The sequence below is a fragment of the Rhipicephalus microplus genome, chromosome 5 (assembly GCF_043290135.1).
Source record: "Rhipicephalus microplus isolate Deutch F79 chromosome 5, USDA_Rmic, whole genome shotgun sequence".
NCBI lineage: Eukaryota > Metazoa > Arthropoda > Arachnida > Ixodida > Ixodidae > Rhipicephalus > Rhipicephalus microplus.
In genome coordinates, this window is record NC_134704.1 from 85880891 (window position 1) to 85900021 (window position 19131).

Here is a 19131-nt window from a genome sequence, read left to right on the forward strand (position 1 = left end):
AGCCATCTTTTAGTATTTATTTACGGTGCAGAGGACCGGTCCGGATCTGGAGCCGGCCCCGAAAAGCTTTCTTCTGCTGCCTGACGGGAGGCCGGCTTGCGCTTAACCTGCGGGGAGTCGCTCTGAGTGGTGTTTTTAATTTGGGCGATAACCCAGGGCTGCATGGCTTTAAGGACTGAGTTAGAGACCTGCGCCACAATTTCGGGAAGTGCTTGCGTTAAGGCTGCCGTGAACATGTCCTGAAAGGACTCGCGGACTGCCGACATGATTTGAGTGGGGAGGGCTGCCACGCTCGCCTCTAATTGCTCGGTTTTATGCTCTAGGGACTCGATGCGACCGATGGATCCGGTAATGGAAGCTGGTCCAACTACCGTGTCCGCGTCCTGCCGCGAGACGCTAGTGAGGCGGGATGTGACGCAAGAGCCGTCATCCCCGTCCTCTGCCTCGGCTTCCTGCACTGGCTCGGATGACCCAACCTGCTTCACTTCTAATTCCTGAATTTTGCGCGCAAGAATTTGGTTCTGGCGCCTGTAGGGCGGTTTCGGTAGGGGAGGGAGAAGAGGAAGGTCCAGAGACTGCCCCACCCCAACAGCTCACCTGTGCTTGGACGGGTGTCAAGGGTGGGAAGTCCTTGACCAAGGCAGGAGGCTCCGACGGGGTCCCAGGCTTTACATTGGTGGAGTGCCCGGTGTCGGTCTTCTTGAGTTCTGGCTTATTCGACTTGGCGGCTGTTGCTTTCTTGGGGCCAGTCTTGGGAGTCGGAGCCTGTTTGTTCCCCCCGTTCCCCCCTTTCCCCCCGTTGTCCTCGGCTTGGATCCGCGTGGGGATCCCGACTTGACCGGCTGCCGGAACCGTCCAGCACAACCGGGAGCTCCAGTCTTGTGGCCACCGCCGCAGAGGAGGCAGCTCGGGATGCACTGGTGTTCCGTAGGGCCGTCAGGAGTAGCAGCAGGTACCTGAACGCCGCAGCTTGTGCGGCGGCCGGGCTGCGGGCGCGGGCAAGTATGTGCTCGATGGCCCACTGTGCCACAAAGTGGGCATGCAGGCACTGTCTTCCTATACAAGCGAACAGGGAGCCGCTCGCAGTTGTATAACACCGTCCGTGGCACCTTGGTCCCCGCGAAGGTGATCACCGCAACCGGGGTGTCCCCAAGCTTGCGCACAGACACTATATTTGGCTCAGCACTGAGCTTGCTTTTCACAGTTTCGGACGTTTCGTCTTGAGAGACATGCACGATGCCCCGACAGAACTCACCGGAGAGTTTGGGATGTCCCCGGAATGTTAGCTGGCGGCCCCCGACTGGCAGCTTAATGTCCCGGAGGAGTCTCTCGGCGGCGTCCACTGATTTGAGCGTGCACACAAGTACATTTTGATCCCAGAGGGGCCAAACCGCAAGTCCCACACTTGCGTCGGCTCCGAGGATGCTGCGGACTGCAGCGCCGGCTTGTCCAGGACCAAACATGGCCTTGAGGTCGAGCGTCTCACGCGGTTTCAGCACCACTATGATGTCGTCTTCTTCGATGCGCGGCGTGTTCTTCGGCTGCCACTGGAGTTGCTTGGCGCGCTGCGAGGCGACGCTCGGCGCGTTCTTGCCCTGTGCTTGCTGAGGGCGAGACGCTGCTTGTTGTTTGGCTGCAGGAGCCCTGGCGTCTCTCGACGCCACTGCTGTGTTCTTCCTTCCGCGCCAGACGCGGACCATATCCTTGAGGTACTCTTCCTCGGTTGGTAGAGGTGTCTCGGTTTGAGCGGTATCCATCTGTATTATCTGTAGGGACTCCGGATCGTAGCCGGTGACTTGATTTGGAGACGCCATTACCTGGGAAACCCCGGGCAGGGCCAGCGCGGCCCTTACTGCGGTTAGGCTTAACTCCGCGGTGGTTTGGCAAAAGCTTCAAGTGACCAAAAAAGGGTCAGAAGACGGCCCCCCTCGACAAGACGTGATGTCTTCGGTTGCGGCTGACGTTTTTGGAGACGGTGGTAGAAGGCTTGCAGGAGAACGACTTGATGTGACGCAAATAATTGCGATATTTCACAGAGCCGACGTGGTATGCGACCGCTCCCGTCGATCGACGCCAGCGCCCCCACCGACAGAGGTGATGTTCGATATATGAGTGAATTTGGTGCACTGCCAGAGCACGTGTTCTAATGAAGCTATTTCCCCACAATATGGACAAAAATTACTTGGGTATAGGTCAGGGTACATGATGTGTAACATTTTCAAAGTAGGGTACATCTGGGTTTGCAAAAGCCTTAATGTAAGTGCTCGGGGCCGAGTTAGATTTTTGTGAGGTGGAGGGAAGATCCTTCCAGACAGGTAGAAATGTTTAGTGAGCTCGTTATATGTTGTAAGAATTTACCGGTTATCCCCTTCACCGGTAGAACGCATCCCCGGGGAGGCGCGGTTGGAGAGGTCTCGCGCCACCTCGTGTGCTGCTTCATTGAGATTGGGAGGGGAGTCGTTGATTTGTCCAAGGTCAGCTGGGAACCAATTCAGAAGATGATGCGTTATGTTCTTGCCTTGCAGTACTCTCAGCGTTTGTTCAGAGACCGTCCCCTTGGCAAACGCCCGAAGTGCTGCCATGGTATCACTGTAGACGACCTCAATGTTATCCATCTTGAGTGCTAAGGCGATGGCCACATGTTCCGCAATGATTCGGCCTTTCGTCCAGACCGTCGCTGAGTTGACGACATGACCAGCCCCATCGACCACCACTGCCACAAATGCTTTCCCATTGGCGTAAGAAGCCGCGTAAACATATACGACCCCTCGTTCCTCGTTTGAGACTTGACGAAGTATAGTCCTGGTCCTCGCTACTCTTCTTCCGGCATTGTGTTCTCGATGCATGTTTCTTGGTATAGGAGACACCGTGATATTCTTCCTGATGTTGTCGGGGATATAATTCTAATTGTGCCTGATTGCCATTGATGGAGGCGGAAATGTTGTAGGCCCGTGTGCTCAGATTTGGGCGCACGTTAAAGAACCCCAGGTGGTCTAAATTTCCGGAGCCCTCCACTACGGCGTCTCTCATAATCATATGGTGGTTTTGGGACGTTAAACCCCACAAATCAATGTGATTGCCATTGGGTGTTGGCCCAGCTTCTGCAGGATCATGCTCCCCGACCTTGTTGTAGATAACCTTGCAAACTGTACTCTCTGTTGGGCTTCAGCTATTTCTTCGAGCGTGTTGCGAATGCCAAGCTCAAGCAGACGCTCGGTGCTGGTATGTATGGGTAGGCCCAGGACCTTCTTGATAACTTTCCTGAGGAGCACATTCAGTGTCTCGGACTCTGCTCTTGACCAGCTGTGCATTGCTGCCTCGTACGTGAAGTGGCTTAGAACAAACGCATGCATCACCCTGATGAGGTTGTCTTCCTTGATCCCATTTCTTTTGTTGGCCACTCTGCGTATGAGGTGCACCGCACTGTCTGTTTTCCAAGTTAACTTGGCTATATATTTGCTGTTGGTGCCGGTAGACTCTATCAGCATGCCCAGGACTTTGATGGAGTCGACCCTCTGGATGGCATCCCCTTGATTTGTACGGAGGTGGATGTCTATCTGGTTTAACGGCTTCCATCCCCTGGGCTTCGGTCCCCGGCGTGCAGTCCGATACAGTAAATGTTCTGACTAACTCGAGGAGCACTTGAGCCCGGAATGACGAAGGTACTCTTTTACGGTGTCAATCGCCTCTCGCAGAGCGCTCTCAATCTGCCCCTCGCTTCCACCTGTGCACCAGATGGTAATGTCATCTGCGTAGATGCTGTGCTTCCATCCTTCAATGCTCGATAATTTCTTTGACAGTTCAATTATGGCAATGTTGAACAGCATTGGTGAAATCACTGCCTGAAACACTCATTCGTCAAAGCAACGCAGCGCAGCGTGCGCCTGAGAGTTTATGGCAGGACCGGTGCCTGTCGTGGCGACGCCGGAGTGACGCGACGAAATGAACGCCGGCGAGCACGCGCACGGCATCACGTCGAAATGTATTGGCGCCTTCACTAAGGCACGTAGTCATGTTCTCACATGACACGCATCTCATGGTTATCTTGTTTGAACCAGTCACATGACTTCGTCATCTATTGGCCTCACGTATTAGCAAATTTAGCATAGGTGAAGCTAGCGAAACGGCCGTGAGCGCATCATCAGTGTGGCAGCCAGTCAAATTGTTACATGACACGCATGTGGTGGTTAGCATGTTTGGATGTGTCATTTACTTATGTCGTCCGTTCGCGTCGCGGAATACCGAGTTTGGTACATGTGAAGCTAGCAAAACGGTAGCATGTAGTCATGTTGTTACATGACACCCATCTCATGTTTATCATGTTTGCACCAGTAATCTGATACCTTCGTTATCAATTCACGCCCGTAATACCAAATTTGGTATAAGTGAAGCTGGCGAAACGGCCACCAGCGCCTCATCAGCGTGGCATGTAGTCGTGTTGTTACATGACACGCATCTCAAGATTATTATGTTTGCACAAGTCACATACCTTCTTCATCCATTCACGTACTATAATACCAAATTTGGTATATGTGACGCTAGTGAAACGGCCGAGAGCGCATCATGAGCATGACATGTAGTCATGTTGTTGCATGACACGCACGTCAAGAATTTCATGTTAGTGTCTGTCGCTTGTGTTCGCCATACCATACCAGTTTTGCAACATGCCATGTGAACGAAACCACTGCAAGGGCTGCACGACTATGATATGTAAATCATGACATTCATGACATACATTTAATGATTTTCATTTATGACTTGCAAATATGTTGCTCATACAGTCATGTTATGCCATACCAAGTTTGGTATCGATACCATTATCGAAACGGCCAGGAGAGCTAAAAGTCGTATGCGGCTAGATAGATAGATAGATAGATAGATAGATAGATAGATAGATAGATAGATAGATAGATAGATACGCTCAAAGTCGCCAAAGTTCGCTAAGAAATGCTTCGCATTTAAAAACACGTCGATCCACCCCGTTGATTCATTAATACGTATAGTTTAACGCCTGAAAACCACCATTTGATTATGAGAGACGCTTTAGGGGAGGGCTCTAGAAAATTCGACTGCCTGGGATCCTCCATTTTGAACCTAAATCTGAGTACACGGGACTGCACAGGCCTACATGAGCACATGGGCCTACATTTTCGCCTCAATCAATAATTCAGCCGTCGCCGCCGGGATTCGATCCCGCAACTTGCGGATCAGCAGCCCAGCAACTTAGCCACAAGACAAACATGGTGGGGTGTCGATCCACCTCGTAGCGCTTCACTCAAAGCAAAAAGTGCAACATGTCACCTATTCGCTGCAAGCTTCGCATGAAACATGTTTCCGCAATGCGCGGAATCTGCCAAACATTCCAGATTAAAGTGCCGTGCGAATTTTAAATATGTCGCTACAGAAACAATACTAGCGACAAATGTATGTAGATAGATTGTGCTCTGTTGTTTGAGTGAAGGCGGGGTAATGCCATCGATTGACTGCACAGTCCTGCGACTGTCTCCTTTGCCTTGCAAAGTGTTTTCATACGGTAACTAACCAACTTACGACATGATGAAATCACGAATATTTACCAGCTATGGTGGTCGTGTGCTGCGGAACAACGCGGCCTAATAAATGAGTTTGCCTTCACACACACAAAAAAAACTTGCAAAGTAGTATAGTCCGTACGTAGTTAGTACAGAAAACTTAATTACCTGGGAGCCCAGTAAGCTTATGTGCGTGCTTACGAGAAATGGAATCTGATGCGATTGGCACGACGTACAGTAACGAAAAAATAAAGGGGAACGCAACAGTTGCGGTTTCAGAAGTCCGCCTTTCGAAGCGCCTTAGTATAATACCATGCTTATGTTGCATCGGTATAGGACCTGCTGTGGCTTTTCAGCGTTAGTTGCAACGTGGCCTTAACGAGCTGGTGAACAACTCCACAGAACACGTAATTCCGTCAACCCGGTGTCCCAACATACGATAACAAAGGTAACTTGACAAGAAACCTCTAAAAGACCACGCAGAGTGACGAACAAAGGAATCACCGAAGGCGGCGAAATTGTTGCAGGCGGCTTCTGTGCACGATGTCACGGAGAAAATTAAATTTCCTCATCGCGTGGGCGCGCAATATCAGGATCTTTTTGTTTTCATTCCGGTTTAAAAGGCTTCGTTCGCATTGAATAGCGCGAATAAAAGTAACCACGGCCGGGCTTGAGGAGCGCCACGCGCGCTGGAGAGAACGCACGGGCCGCTTTTCTAGCCCGGCTGTGAAATAACTTACACACAGGACAACCGTTGACGACCAAGGAATGAAGATAAGGTTTCTGAACAGGAGCTTGTGGGAGCGCAGGTTTTTCGAGTTTCCGGTGACAGCTCGAGTTCTCCTGCCCTCAGGAAATGCGCAAAGACAAGATTATCATCGTGAAATCTTTATTGTGTGCCGGTTGAATTTGATGTTACCGGTGTGGCACTGCTACTCATAAGGAAGGGCGGCTGATGTCGGCAAAGATAGCTGACGAGAAAGCCCTCAGAGTGCACGCCTAGTAACAATTACGAGTTACTCAGATTCACGCTTGGTTCGGTAGATTCGCAGTGGCTACTTTTTTACACAGAGTCCGACAAGCGCTCATCGCTGTTTATAACCACGTTGTGTTTATTTAAAAAAAACTGTTACTTCCACATTTTGCATAATTTTGTACTTTGAGTCTGACGCCGCGCGATGACATGAGACCACAGGTCGTGCCCATAAAGTGCTCCGCATTTGGGAGATGATAATTAACAAAATCATTATTGACTGTATCGTGACAGCGTTGTGTGCATGTACATGCATGGTAATGTAAACTAGGAAAAGTGAAGACCAATGTGAGTACCATTTGGTCCACTTAGGCTGTGTTTAGCACAAGTTTTGAACGATTCATAGTACGAGGTACTCTACTATGAGAGAGCATAAAGCCGTTCCGTTGGTCTCACACTTGATGAGGCCTCGTTCACAAAAATTACGCCGCCAACAAGTTCATATACAGGATTGCATGACTGCTCACACTTCCCAACAAAATGAAATCAAATCACACCTGTTTTTTTGTATGACGCCGAGTGTGTTTAAGAGCAAGTGGCTACTGATTGAAAGCCGTCGAGGCCGTCTTGATGAATTTACTTCGTGAACAAGTTCACGAAGCTGACCCAGAAGACTTTAAGGGAAGCATAATCAATTAGGCGTCTCGGAAAGACACAGTGTTTCAATATCGTTGGACCATTTTACTTAAAGAGCAAGCCTGCTTAATTTCACGACCAGCCTGTTCATACAGCTAACACACCAAAATGTTAAGTGAGCTCACTTGAAATTCCGAAGCATTGCAAACGTTGAAAAAGAGCTACGACTTTTTTCTTTCGCAGTGACGGCTGTTTATCGCAATATTTGTAATATGAGCAGCCATCCGTACGCAAAGCGGCATTTAACCGTCAATTAGTCGGTGTGTACCGAACATGAAGTTTTTTTTTCTTTTTTCGCGAAAAGGACTGCGTAGTTGACGCCATGAGATCCACGTCTCGACTTTAACACGTAAGTATATTAACTACGCGTTTCGCTATTTTACTCGCGCAACAGCAACGTTCTAGCGCAGCCTTAGGTTTCGAGTTTGGACAAAGCCACGCCGGCCTTCTTTAAAACAACACGTCTGCAAAGCAACGCGCTATGGAGAATGGTGCCTCTAGCCCACGACCTCCTCTATAAACTTTTAGGGGATGTCGTGCTCTAGCCATACTTATAGTTCACTATAGTACAGTGCTCAAAGTTCAATGTAGACGTTTGTGACGAAGTGGTGAACGCTTTCCGGGTGGTGTCCCAGACAACCGTATTTGCATGCATTGTACCATCACTTGTTAGCTGCAGGGGCTTAGGCGGGGGACTATTGGCTAATAATAGGGGAGTAAACATTGGCTTTCAAAAATACGTCTATCAACACCACCTGCTATATTCGGACAATAACATATGTTATCTGTTGTTAAAGATGCAACATTGTGTCGCCATTACAGTTCGAATATTGCGACCGTCACTGTCATTCTGAAGTTAGTGCGGTCGACAGCTTGTGCTAAAGACGCGGGCTCTATTCCAGTGATGGCGGTTACAATTTGACACGTTTCTAAGGTAAAAAAAATGGCAGCATATCCACGGAGTGAATGATGGAGAGTGGGGCGAAGCATCCGACCGTCCATTCGTTCTTGCTTCCGTTTGTCCATGCGTGCGTCTGTGTGGCCGCCCGTGCGTCCATCCGCCCGTCCGTGCGTGCGTCTGTTCGTGGGTCCGCACGTCCATCTGTGCGTCCGTCCCTGCGTTCGTCCATGCATCCGCTCCTGCATCCGTCCATGCGTCCATCCGTCCGTGCAGCCATCCGTGCGTCCGTCTATGCATCTGTCTGTGTGTCCGTTCGTCCACCTATTCAACACTCCATGTACCACCATCTCGCATATTACCATCATATATTCCTTATATAGAAGCACCGCCATCCAGCGGACATTCCAGGGACTGAACGAGAGGAGGAGCACGCACACTTTGTTACGGCTTGCGCTTCGTGTCTACTTCCCACCTCTAACCACCTCGAGTTCATGGTATATACTAGTTCACTGTATTCATGGCACTACGGCCCAACGCTCGCTGAACCTTTCTAAAACCAAGGAGGTTACACCCAGCGAGTATAACGTAGTAACCCTGTCTTGTCAGATAGTGCTTAATGTACATGCCAATGGCTGTTCAGGGGTAATGAGAGACAGGAGAATTCGGCTTTTAGTTAACGCGCACGCTGCGAATTTTTTTATTGTTAAACAACGCAATGGATAAATCTTCCACTGGCAGGTCAAAGCGCGGGTCACCACCTTGCCGGTGAAAGCGTAAGACATGTTACGCACTACTACGAGGGACTAATAGGTGCCGCTTCAAGGAGCTTCACCCCTAAAAACCGCGAGGCCTGCGCGCAACGCACCGCCCAATCACAGTGAAAGCTGGAAGAGCGCTCGCTCTTTTAGAGCCTTTTCTATACGCTGTTCAGGTAGGTGCAACAATCAGATTATCTGGGTACCCAAAACGCTATAAATAATGATATTTTTTAGGGATGAAGTTCCTTACGCCGTGAGTCCTACGTCTCGGATCGTCGTGGTAGTAGTCAGTTTCTCAAGCCCTCCACGACGATATCACGCTTTTGGGAGGTAATACCGCACATTGGAAGTACACAGCATTGCCGTAATACTCACATGGTCACCTTTAGCTTTTCTGGCACATTGCATATGGCTTGCAAAATTACTAATTCGCAGCAAGGTTGAAGAGTGTAGCCCACTGCCGAATGTTTGCAAGCCTACTTCCAAATCGAAGCTTAAAATAAAGAACAGTGGCGGTGAATAAAATATTAGTGAGCTGTCGTCCATTGAGTCCTTTCCTTCTACTGACCAAAAAAGAATAAGCAAAAAAATACACGAGTTTGCAGAGATTGATTGCAGGTTCTCTAGAGCAAACGTTTAAAATGGTTGACTCTGCTCGCTTGCCAACAAGATAAAGCTTATCCGAAATCTTTGGGTTTCACGGACTCACTGCGACGGATCTGGTACATTTCTCTAAACACAGAAGTGGCGTAATTTCATCATATTATCTTGTCATCATTGAACTTAACCAGGGACGGCACACAGCTCTCCCATAGTAGAGCACCGAGTACTCTAAATCTTAAACCTCTTTTTCTAAACACACAGGATTTGCAATTAAAGATGATGTTTATTGGGGCGATGGCTCAGTGCCCTCTCATATAGTTGAGTACGAAGTACTTGAAATCGTGAAACATTTTTTTCGAAATACAGGATTGACAATTTGGCATTCACTACGTGGATAACACAGTAGCGGTACCTAAACGTTTGCGGGACGGCTTTAAGCTCTCGCATAGTAGAGTACCTTGCGCTCTAAATCGTCACCCACTTTTTCTGTACACAGTATGTGGCCGCAAAAGTCGACGCTGGTTCATAAAAACCACGACCCTACCCGCTGAAGTCCGAGACTTAACTTGGTTAAGAGAATGGCAGGCATTGCCATTGGCCGACCGCCTTGCGGCGAGGGGTGTGGCGCCCTCCGCCTCATGTCCGCAGTGCGGCCGGACTGAAACTCTATACCATGAACTTCACGAATGTCTGGTGGCACGTACTTTCTGGCGTTGGTAACCAGTATGTTTCAAGTCAGCATGCAAAGGCAGTCGCGGCACATAGACATTTTTGTTGTGTTGATAATATGTATAGGTGCTTTTGTATTGTGGAAGCGGAGGGGACTGGCATGCCTGCGGGGACGCCCACAGAGGGCCATGTTTCCTCTGCTACATCACTTAAGAACCGTGATGTTAACACATATGAACGAATAGTTATTCATTCTGGGGGAGGAAGCTTTCCTTCTGCGGTGGTCAACACAATTTATTCTTCTCAGAAAGAACAAAGTGTTCATGCCTTGCCTTCATTACTGAGAAAGTAGGCTAGTGTTTGTGATTTCACTGAACCTGCATTTAGTGTTGTATTAGTATTTATTTATTCTTATACGGATTTTTTAAATGTTGTTTTTGTTCCTTTCCATGAATTGTACGCGCCCCTGATCATAGTTTTCTTTGCGCACGTTAGGATTTCTGTTTATAGGTACAAACAATTTCTGTTGTGCATTTGAATGTATATTAAAATATATTAGGAACGTTTTGAGAGCGAACAATGTTACACATAAATGTCTTCTGTGTATCTATGATTTTTTTTAGAAATAAAATTCTCTTAAACATGTGGTTCATAAAACCTTTAGTGGGACGGCTCAGTGGTCTCCCATACTTGAATATGAAGTACTCGAAATCGTTAAACACTTTTTTAAAACACACATTTCGTTCACGTATGTGTAACAACAAAATATGCTGTTGACATGCCAATGATGTCTGTGAAAGTATTTTTTTCTAACGATACAATACCGTCTCAGCCAAGTCTAAAAACCACTACCACCAATGCACATCGTAAAATGTCGATCTGTCGTGGGAGGGATGGAAAATTCTCGCCATTCTGTTTGAAACGTTGCTTTGCTTTCATCGGATGGAGATCATTTTGATATACATCTTCGTATTGTAAAAGGCGTGGAGTAAATCGGATACGTAGTATTTCATGCCGAGAGAGACAGTGTATATATAAAACCCCTCGTTCACATATCGTTGTATCCTTGTGATCAATGCTCGGTGTCAAAAATTTTTCACAAGCGCTCAAAAAAGCCACACTCGTAGAGGCATACAAACACGGACTCAAGAAATGCAAATGTATAGATATGTTCTAGGTACTTTATACTCACAGAACGGGGTGACGGATTGAGACATGGCGTGGATAAGCTGCCCAGTCCCTGCAAGATGATATACAAAGAAAAAGAAAAGCACTCAAAATAATTGAAACAGAACTAATACACGAAAAACTAAAAGATAGAAGAAGAAAAACAGGGAGGGAAATAGGTTGGAGTCGGCTTTCCTTTCCCGAAGGCTCATTTGACTGTTTCTCGAGCCGTCGCTCTCGGCACGCCTCTGTAGAAAAACTGGCGCACTGAGGAAAATCAGAATGCATACAATATAGAAAGCGAATACTGGTCGAACATTTTCCGAGATGGCGTCTTTTTATAAAGGAGCTTTATTTGCAATCTACTATGCATTGTTTTCCTAACTGTGGGCGTTGGTTGTTGTCGGCTAGGTTAACCAGCACCAGTTCCTCATTAACCGGAACCATACGTCACCGTACATGAAAGGCAGTAACACAATTACTTCGTGAGAACGAACAGATTTAAGAATTATTTTTCTATCGCACAATAACGGAATTTTTCATTCTAACGGAATCTTTTTTCATTCTAACTTTTTTACAAGCGTGTTTACTCTTGTAGCATTTTTAATGTCCTCTTTGCTTGGACTACGTCGCCGCATTATTTGATAAATAAAAAATAAAAAATAATTAGGTCTAAGACGGGAAAAATACGCGTGATGCATCAGCGTGTATGCATTGTCATCTGAACGCCACAGGGTGGCCAGCCGATCTGAGAACTGGCTAACCTTCTTGTCCTTCCTTCCCCCCTCTTCATCCTGCTATCTGAATGACACCATTGCAGCAACATTTCATGTAATAAAAACACGGCAACCAAAAGGTGAAAGCGAATGGTTAAATACGCAATGTATGTACGTATGTAGCGCATAACATTAAGATTGCGCAATAAAAGGCTGCCGTGTTTAAAATAAACAGTAAACGTAAGATCATTGCATGGACTTGTTTTCCCTTTCTTATTTTTTTATTTGCATTCAAATACTTTATTTCTTTACTTCTAAATACTACCGTAACAAAACAATTTTTCAGCCCTCGTAACTAGTTTCTGTTTCTTTATAGGCTTATCATCGGTGCACATAGTAATAATATTGAAAATACTCTATCATGCTTTCTTTCTTTATAACTGTAGAATTTCGGACAGACAGTGTAAGTGCTGAGAATGACTGAGGCACGAACCGTGATAAACTAAAATGCTGTCAAATTCTTGGCGTCATCAAATATGGTTCCTATGATTTGGGCTCTCTACGAAACCTTATTATTTTTCCTCAATTTCTCAAATGACTGAATATAACTGAATTTGGACACAACATTGTATGTCTGCGCCATTTGATCCTTGAAGGCACATGGACAAAAGCATGCAGCAGTGGGCTAGCACTCGAGACCCACATCATAAACTGCACTGGTGACCCTGTTTATCTTTAACATTGCGCAGTGTATACATGAGTCGGACTAAGTCGATTGCGGTGTGTTGGTGTCGGAATTAATTTGTTTATTCTTCTGTCCCAATGTTAATTATTTCTGGTGCAAGAATAATAACTCTTAGTCGGACTGTTTGTTTAGTTGCGAGTGTGAGCAACTGCCAGGCTTTGCTCAAGTGGGTGAAGCGTCTTCGGAATTCTCAGGTTAATTTCAACTATGTGTATTACATTCCGCTCTTTATTATACCTAGGTATCTACAGTGTTAAGCTTAATGTATTTTACTTTACCAGGCTATCAGGCCCGAATCAAGTATTTTATTTTTGACATAGTTAATACTGCGAATCCTGCCACATGGTTGCAGAGTCTTAAATTTCTGTCTATAGCTTGGAGCAGGAATCAGCAACCTTCATAGGTGGAGGGTCGAGATACATGAAGTTGGCACGGCAGCAGGCGCATGGCAAAACCCAGTGGGAGCAAGCGGGGTGGCAAGGTTTTGCAAGGGAAAAAAAGGGCCAAATTGACAATAATTACTCATAAAACTCGCACAGAAATCATATTCACTTTGAGCACGTATTTCACGAAGTTGCCATTTGCAAGCACAAAATAAAAGAAAACAAAAACAAAACATTTATTGAATGCAAATTTTGGCATTGCACAATCTTAGCCAACTCGCATTTATCTACACCATGGTTGTTCACCGACAGGAGGGTTTACCTTGTGCAAGGGCCGCATAGTACAGCCCCAGGAGGTTTAAAAATTGCCTCTCGTTTACTATCCCTGGCTTGAAGCATTATTCGAGAGCAACGTGTGTTACTGCTGGCCTCTTGCATTGTTCACTTGCCCATGTTTGAAAATCACTGGCAAAAACACTGTTAAAATGCAAGCGCATAGGCCCACCCATTATTGTTTTCGTGTGTTAAACACAAAACAAAGACAGGCCTGCGCGGTAGGCGCAGCACAGTCACAGCGAAAGCTAGAATAGCGGCCTTTTAGAGCCTCTTCGAAACATTCCTTGAGTAACTAATGCAAGCACATTTGCTTGGTACCCACTGGAAGATTAACAATAAACTTCTGGGTAGTATATATATAGGCCGGCATTTTCTATGCTATTTTTTGTCATTTACTCAGAAGCGTGGTATCCACTAAGCACTTGCTAGGAATTTTGTGCCAATTGTCCATGCAGTGGCTGACGATGAGGAAATATGGCTGCAGTGGGTATGCGACACAGTTAATAGGGAAACAAGAACAAGCTTTTGTAATGGGTTGGAGCATCGGACGGCCCACTCGTTACGCTCGTCGCATTGTGCGATGACTGGTTGTTCTTTCGCGGTTGTAAAACGCTTTAGAAGTCATATCAACGTGATTGTTTCTCGACACCAAACCCGCCTAAAGAAAGTTTGACAGCAAGTCACAAGCAGCGGTGTAGCTCAGTGGTAGAATATTTAACTGGCATCCAGATAACCCGGGTTCAAGCCCTACTGTGACAATGGTGCAAGTTTTTTTTTTCTATTTTGCGCGATTTCACTCTATACAGTGAGCGAATACCCTAGCGTATGCCTTTTCTCGCACTTCTGTTTCCACAGATTGTCTCATGCGAAATGGCGAATGGTAATAACATTTGTTGGGGCTGAACATCCCAAAACTAAGACTATGTGAGACGCTGCATCGCAGGGTTCAGAAAATTTCGTACACCGGGGATCTAAGCACGTGGGTGTCAAAATTTTTTACCTTTATCGAAAATGCGGTAGCAACGGCCGGGATTCCATCCCGCGAACTGCGAACCACCGCTCGGTATTGGCGAATAGTAAACGTCAGTTTTTTGTGTACCGTATTAACCCGCATTCTACCAGCACGACTTAGTATATCACTGTCACCTGTCACTTTTGGCTGAACAACAAGTAATGCTGGCTAAAGTATGGCTAATGGTACCGAATAAAGGCTGAATTTGGCTATTGGTAATATTATGGCTGTTCCATGTGATAACGGCAGTGTCGAATTCGGACATCAAAAGCCGTAATTTGGCTCATTGTATGGTGTGACTACGTTCATATATGCGTGTGAACACAGATCACCACACTTGATTTTGCCTGAGTGCATATTTTTGTTTCCTATTTTTATAAACATTTTGTAGCAAATCATAGGACCGTGCGCGTGTTTGACCGCACACGCCAGGCTCGTTGCGAAGAGGCAGAGTCTTTCATGTAAATACAGTGCTACGCACAGTACTTGTGCATAAAATCTGCGAGCTATATATGAGAGTAAACATAGTAAGAAAGTCGCCGCAAGCTGGAGCTCAAAAAAAAAGGAAAAACAGAGAAAAGCAGTAGGAATCCAGTTTCAAGGCGCAACATGGGAATGCGAGTGCAGTATGATGCACAGTTTGCACTTAAAAGAAAGTGGAGCTAAAATCCTCATTGAAAGAAAGAAAGAAAGAAAGAAAGAAAGAAAGAAAGAAAAAAGAAAGAAACAATGTTTCTACAACGGAATTCCTGGTGCTGCTTTGCCTTGAGCTTGACTTGGTCGAGCCTTGCTGGGAGAAACCCTACCGCTTCCGCTATGCGACATGGTTATGCATAGGCAAGTAGCTCTCGTAGGGAAGTCGACGCTGGGACGAGAGTGCATAGTGCTTGCAAAACACCCGAATCCCTTACATAGGTGCACGGTGCCTCGTCGCTCAGCAAAAACTTGGAAATTCAGAAAAGCTTTCGAGACGTCGTGGGCGAGTTGTGACCACCGATAACGCTCTGCAGCACCACGTGAACCATTGACGCATGACTTCATTCTCGCTTCCATGAACTTTCGCGAACTGTCGCAAATAGAGTGTTACTAAGAATGAAAAGTCACTATTAGCGGTCGTGAAGCAAATCCTGCAGAATAAATAAGTAAATAAATGAATATAATAATAATAATAATAATAATAATAATAATAATAATAATAATAATAATAATAATAATAATAATAATAATAATAATAATAATAATAATAATAATAATAATAATAATAATAATAATAAAAACACTTTTTGGTGCACTACAGTCGACAATTGATGGTAATATGAGAAAAGAATGTAGCAAATATACAACTCAAGCCCTCATTTTCTTTTTCGTGAAGTTAATGCTAAATTTGTGCATGATCATCTCCAGCAATTATCGCATAATGCTCTCCACTGATCCGATTGGACAAAGCCTTTTTTTAAAGTTGTATAGTGCTTAACGCAGGCGATATTAGTAAGTAAACTAAGTCATAAACAAACACTCTTGTTGTATAGCTTCCGATGCACGGACGACACTGTCGTTGCACACAGCTGGTTTTGCGAAGCTGAAGTGCAATCTTTTGTTTATAAAATAGGAAATACTGTCTCTTTTACACATCAATTAGAAACGCAGTGACATTAGAAAAAATGCTAACGAAGCTATTAGTCACAACATTTTTACTACTGCACGCACTCTTAGACAAACTGTGAACGATGCAGTCAGAAGGAATAAAAAAAAGAGCAACCATTAGGAACAAAGTCAATATGTAGGAATAATCATACATGTATATTATTGCCGATGCGCTGTCAAAGAATAATAATCGCCAGAGTGATCAAGATTATATATTCGGTCACTTTGTGCCCACTGAAGTTCGTCTACACTCGCACATGGACACGTGATTGTTACTGACGAAAGCAAGAAATGGTAACCTTTCCTCATAGGGGAAGACTTGTATTGCTGCAGAACAAAAAAGTTCAGCCACAATCACGAGGAAAATAACTGCGAATGAATCAGTGTTGTATTTCAGGCAACCCAAAAACATGCAAATAAAGATGTAAAGGCGTTGTTATCGCTACCGGTTTGTGAGAACACGGTCAAACGTGAAGCGATCATTTCTCGCTTCGACTGCACAGTGCATTGTGTAATCTCACATGACTTGGAAATGCAAACTAGTTGTTTCGTATACTTCGCATGCATTGTTTCCTGTCACTTAGTTTAGAAATCCCCTCATTACATGAGCAATCTTCAAAGCGAAGTGTGCAACTTCCAAAAACAGGACAGTGATCTTTCGGTGATTACAATAACAGACAGAGAAACTTCCCACATAAGGAAGCACGAAATTCACCCAGACGAAATGGATCGCTTCATTCCACTCCTGCAAGTGAACGATAACGCGTAGTCCCGGTGTTTACGGCACTCTCACGGGGATTCGGTAACGGTTGTGTAGCCGAGAAACAGATTTAGCTGAGACCGTTTGCAAACATGGAATCGTGAGCGCATTTTCGGGTACCTGCAACTCGCAGACGTGGAATCAGAACGACGCGAACATCTAAATACTGGCAGCAGTAATTTTTGTCACGCTGAACATAACAGCATTTTCAGTGTACGATGTTAGAGATGACTATTGTTTGGCAGTTGCCAGTTGTTTCAGGTCTCACTACCCATACTCATTACACTTTTACACTTTTAGTGTATGCCAAAGTGAGGCCCTCCATTACACTTTTATTGCCTACACTCCACAGTGATTGTCATTTTTACGATGGTAGTAAGGCACGGGAGGATGCTGTGCAAGAAATCAGACGGCACCTATGGATGTATGATCTCAACTCTTTTGGGAGTGACCATTTTGCCAATTATACTGTATTTCGCGTTCTAATTTCACATTCGAATTCATCGTTGCTCGGAATTTTACTCCTTTCTAAAGATGCTTCCTTCAAAGGATGTATGATTGCCAAGAATGTATGCTTCATAAGCGGCAAGCGATTAGCGTATTTCCAAACAGGCACGCCTTCTCTCCGCATATCAATGGCAGTGCTCATACTGCCGCATTTTAATTTCTAGTATGTCAAAGCAATGTCTCTTTATGAGCAATACAGCACTACTGCCGTAACTTGGTGATCTCAGTAATCACCCTGGAACAGTTTTTTCTCTTGTACCCTCTTCCAGCCTACGCTGAGAGTTAAGTCTGAGACTCTAATACTGAGACTATAACCTCCTTACACTGAATATACTCCAAAGTAATAATGACAAAAACCCCCGTTTCTTTCACTGAGCCTGAATGGGAGTAAAGTTTGAGCCCGATCTTCACCATATTTATACCCTTCCGTCCATGGGCGCTTTTCTTACTCCCATTTCCTAGGCATAAAAATATGTCTATATGGGAGTGTTATAGTGGACAATCCAGAGCTTCCACCTGGGCATTTTTCATTTGAGAGCGTTTGAAGCGAGTTTTACACACGCCTAGTTTGTTAAATGATTGCGAAAGACTCACGTGCGTCATCAAAATGGAATATTTACAGTCGTTGTCATGAGCATTTGTGATTCAAGAAAACATCACGTGATTATATGAATATGTCACGTAGTCATGACGTCATAAATTACCAAAATTTGTAACGTCATCACAAACTTATCACGTGACAGCATCGCTCGGTCAAAGGTGCACCTATTCTGGAGAAAATGCAAAACACTTAAGGTGCAGAAAGCTTGAAGAAAGATGGAACGGGGAGGCGGAAGACCATTAATACATACAGCTTAAAGAAAATAAAGAAGGTTGTTACTTTTTTTAAGGTGTTTTGGGGAGGTGATTCAGGGATGAGGCAAGTTTTTTAAATATAAAAAATTTATACTCATTCTAAATTTATTAAAGGCCTGGGCCTAAGTGGCGACCGGAGATGTTGATGTCCAGAATCAGGCGTCAGTTTACTTTTACCGCACACAAGGCTTTCCCACCAAGATTATAAAAATTTTTAAAGGATTCGACTTCAGTCATAGCAACCGTGGGTCGACCAGGAGAACTTTCATGAGCTTACTGGGTGCAGAATCGGGATGTGGTCATCATATTGTTAACACAGTTCCTAAAGTACGTAGAAAGATTTCCCCAAGATATTCACATACATATATTGCAATCATTTGCGCAAGGTCAGAGATGAAAGAGACAGTGAATATCCCGTGAACTTCGGGTAGTGTATGAATAGAGGCAAAAGCGACGTAGAAAAATGACCAAGCCGATTCGCATGATTTTAGGGACAAATCATATTGATAGATGAACAGCGCCCTTTAAAATCCCAATAATTTCTGCTGTCTTGGTGAAAAACACGAAAGCTCACCCATAGGTTTTGAAAGAACCTAGCGCCGCTAAATGTCCTCCAGTTTGGAGACCTGTCATGGTCCCTAATATTGACCTTAAGTTATTTGGGACACCAATCTTTGAACATTTATGGGCTTCATTGAACACTCTGGTGGGTGTTCATCAGGCTTCATCAGTGCCTGGACGAGAAACACATAGCCCGTTTTTTACCTGTCCTTTACCACCCGTGATATTACAGCCTATGCTCTTTCGAGGTCTGCAGGCGGTCTCCTTGTGTCTTTTGAGCCAGAGAAAGCATCTGACTGACTGGAGCGCATGTT

At 45.3% G+C, this 19131-nt stretch overlaps 1 protein-coding gene across 1 annotated transcript in view; it reads right to left on the reverse strand.

Moving 5' to 3' along the window:
- LOC142817510 (uncharacterized) overlaps positions 1-19131 on the reverse strand; it is a 371141-nt gene that overhangs the window by 147413 nt on the left and 204597 nt on the right. Inside the window, exon 2 of the mRNA XM_075894530.1 lies at positions 11324-11371. Coding sequence (XP_075750645.1) covers positions 11324-11371 — 48 coding nt within the window. The remainder of the gene's footprint in view (positions 1-11323; positions 11372-19131) is intronic.